Source organism: Condylura cristata, unplaced genomic scaffold, assembly GCF_000260355.1.
Source record: "Condylura cristata isolate star-nosed mole 26May11 unplaced genomic scaffold, ConCri1.0 scaffold00054, whole genome shotgun sequence".
Taxonomy (NCBI): domain Eukaryota; kingdom Metazoa; phylum Chordata; class Mammalia; order Eulipotyphla; family Talpidae; genus Condylura; species Condylura cristata.
In genome coordinates, this window is record NW_004567155.1 from 1,354,661 (window position 1) to 1,355,935 (window position 1,275).

General features: G+C 72.6%; 1 protein-coding gene across 1 annotated transcript in view; it reads right to left on the reverse strand.

The window, feature by feature from the left end:
• MUC5AC (mucin 5AC, oligomeric mucus/gel-forming) overlaps positions 1–1,275 on the reverse strand; it is a 47,274-nt gene that overhangs the window by 39,776 nt on the left and 6,223 nt on the right. Inside the window, exons 13-17 of the mRNA XM_012734336.1 lie at positions 1,128–1,254; positions 660–915; positions 524–576; positions 267–367; positions 11–174 (exon numbers count right to left, since the gene is read on the reverse strand). Of these exons, the coding sequence (XP_012589790.1) occupies positions 11–174; positions 267–367; positions 524–576; positions 660–915; positions 1,128–1,254 (701 nt within the window). The remainder of the gene's footprint in view (positions 1–10; positions 175–266; positions 368–523; positions 577–659; positions 916–1,127; positions 1,255–1,275) is intronic.

Sequence of the window (1,275 nt, forward strand, 5' to 3'; positions counted from 1 at the left end):
CCCGACGGGCCGCCGCACCCACCAGGTGTTGCAGCCCACCCGGACGGCCTGGCCGGGCCGGTAGCTGGCCTCGTTGTGCAGGCAGGGGCAGTCCTCGGGGGCCACGCAGCCGCCCTCGCCGTCGGCCACTAGCCCCTCGGGGCACACGCATCCGGGCTCGCACTGGGGGCTGTACTGTGGGCGGCACACCACGGGCATGGGCCTGCCGGCCGCCCCCACCCCACACAGGCGGGCGCCCCACCCCCTCCGGCCCCGCGGGCACTCACGCAGTCCACGTCCAGCGTGTGGCAGGTCCTCTGGCAGCCGGCCCCAGCGGCGCCAGGCGTGGCGTTGCGGCAGTCCAGGTACACCATGGGGGCCTCGCAGGCTGCAGAGAGGGGCGGTCAGGCCCGCCCGGGGGCTGGGGCGTGTGTCTAGGCCAGTGGGGGCCTGAGGGCCCAGCTGACGCGGACGCTGCTCAAGGACTGGGGGACACTGAACCCGAGCCCTTGCGGGCAGATCATCGGGCGCCCTCTGCACTCACCTGGGGGCGGGGCTTGGCCTCCGATGCAGGTCAGCTTCCCTTGCGTGCAGGTGCTGTGAGGAGAGGGTGGTCAGGGGTGCCTGGTGCCGAGCACCACCACCCCCGCCCCAGGGTGGGAGGCGGCAGGGACACTCACCAGATGGCCCCGTTCTGGTACAGCGACTCCCCATTAGGGACCACAGAGCCCCTGTAGTAGCATGGGCAGTTGGTAGGGGGCACGCAGATGCCTGTGTCGTCCAGGAAGGTGCCCTGCGGGCAGGTGCAGCCATCCACAGGGACAAAGCTGACCCCACAGGCCATGTCCTGGTGGGCCCGGGCCCGGCAGGTGGGCTGGCAGGTGTTGATGTGGTACTGGTAGGTCAGCGACTTGGGGCAGGTGGTTGTGGGCTTGGCTGGGGTGGGAGGACGGGACCAGCCCTCAGGACACAGCCTGGGCTGGCCCCAGACCCACCCGCACCCCACCGGGCTGCTGGCCCGCCTCAGGGTCCCGGCTGCGCTCCTGAGCCCCCTGGGGTGGGGGGCCCCGCCCCCGCCCCACAGGCCCCACGTGGCGAGCAGCGTGAGTGCACGGACCCCCACCCCCGGCCCCCAGGGCGGCACTCACTGCAGACGCCGTCCCTCCAGCCGTCCAGCAGCACTCCCTTGGCCGCGCAGGCCAGCGCATAGGCGGACAGGGCCGCGCACATGCAGTCCTCGCTCCGCTCACAGTTGCAGGTGTCGAACATGCAGTTCTGGGGGCCGGGGGCCGGTCA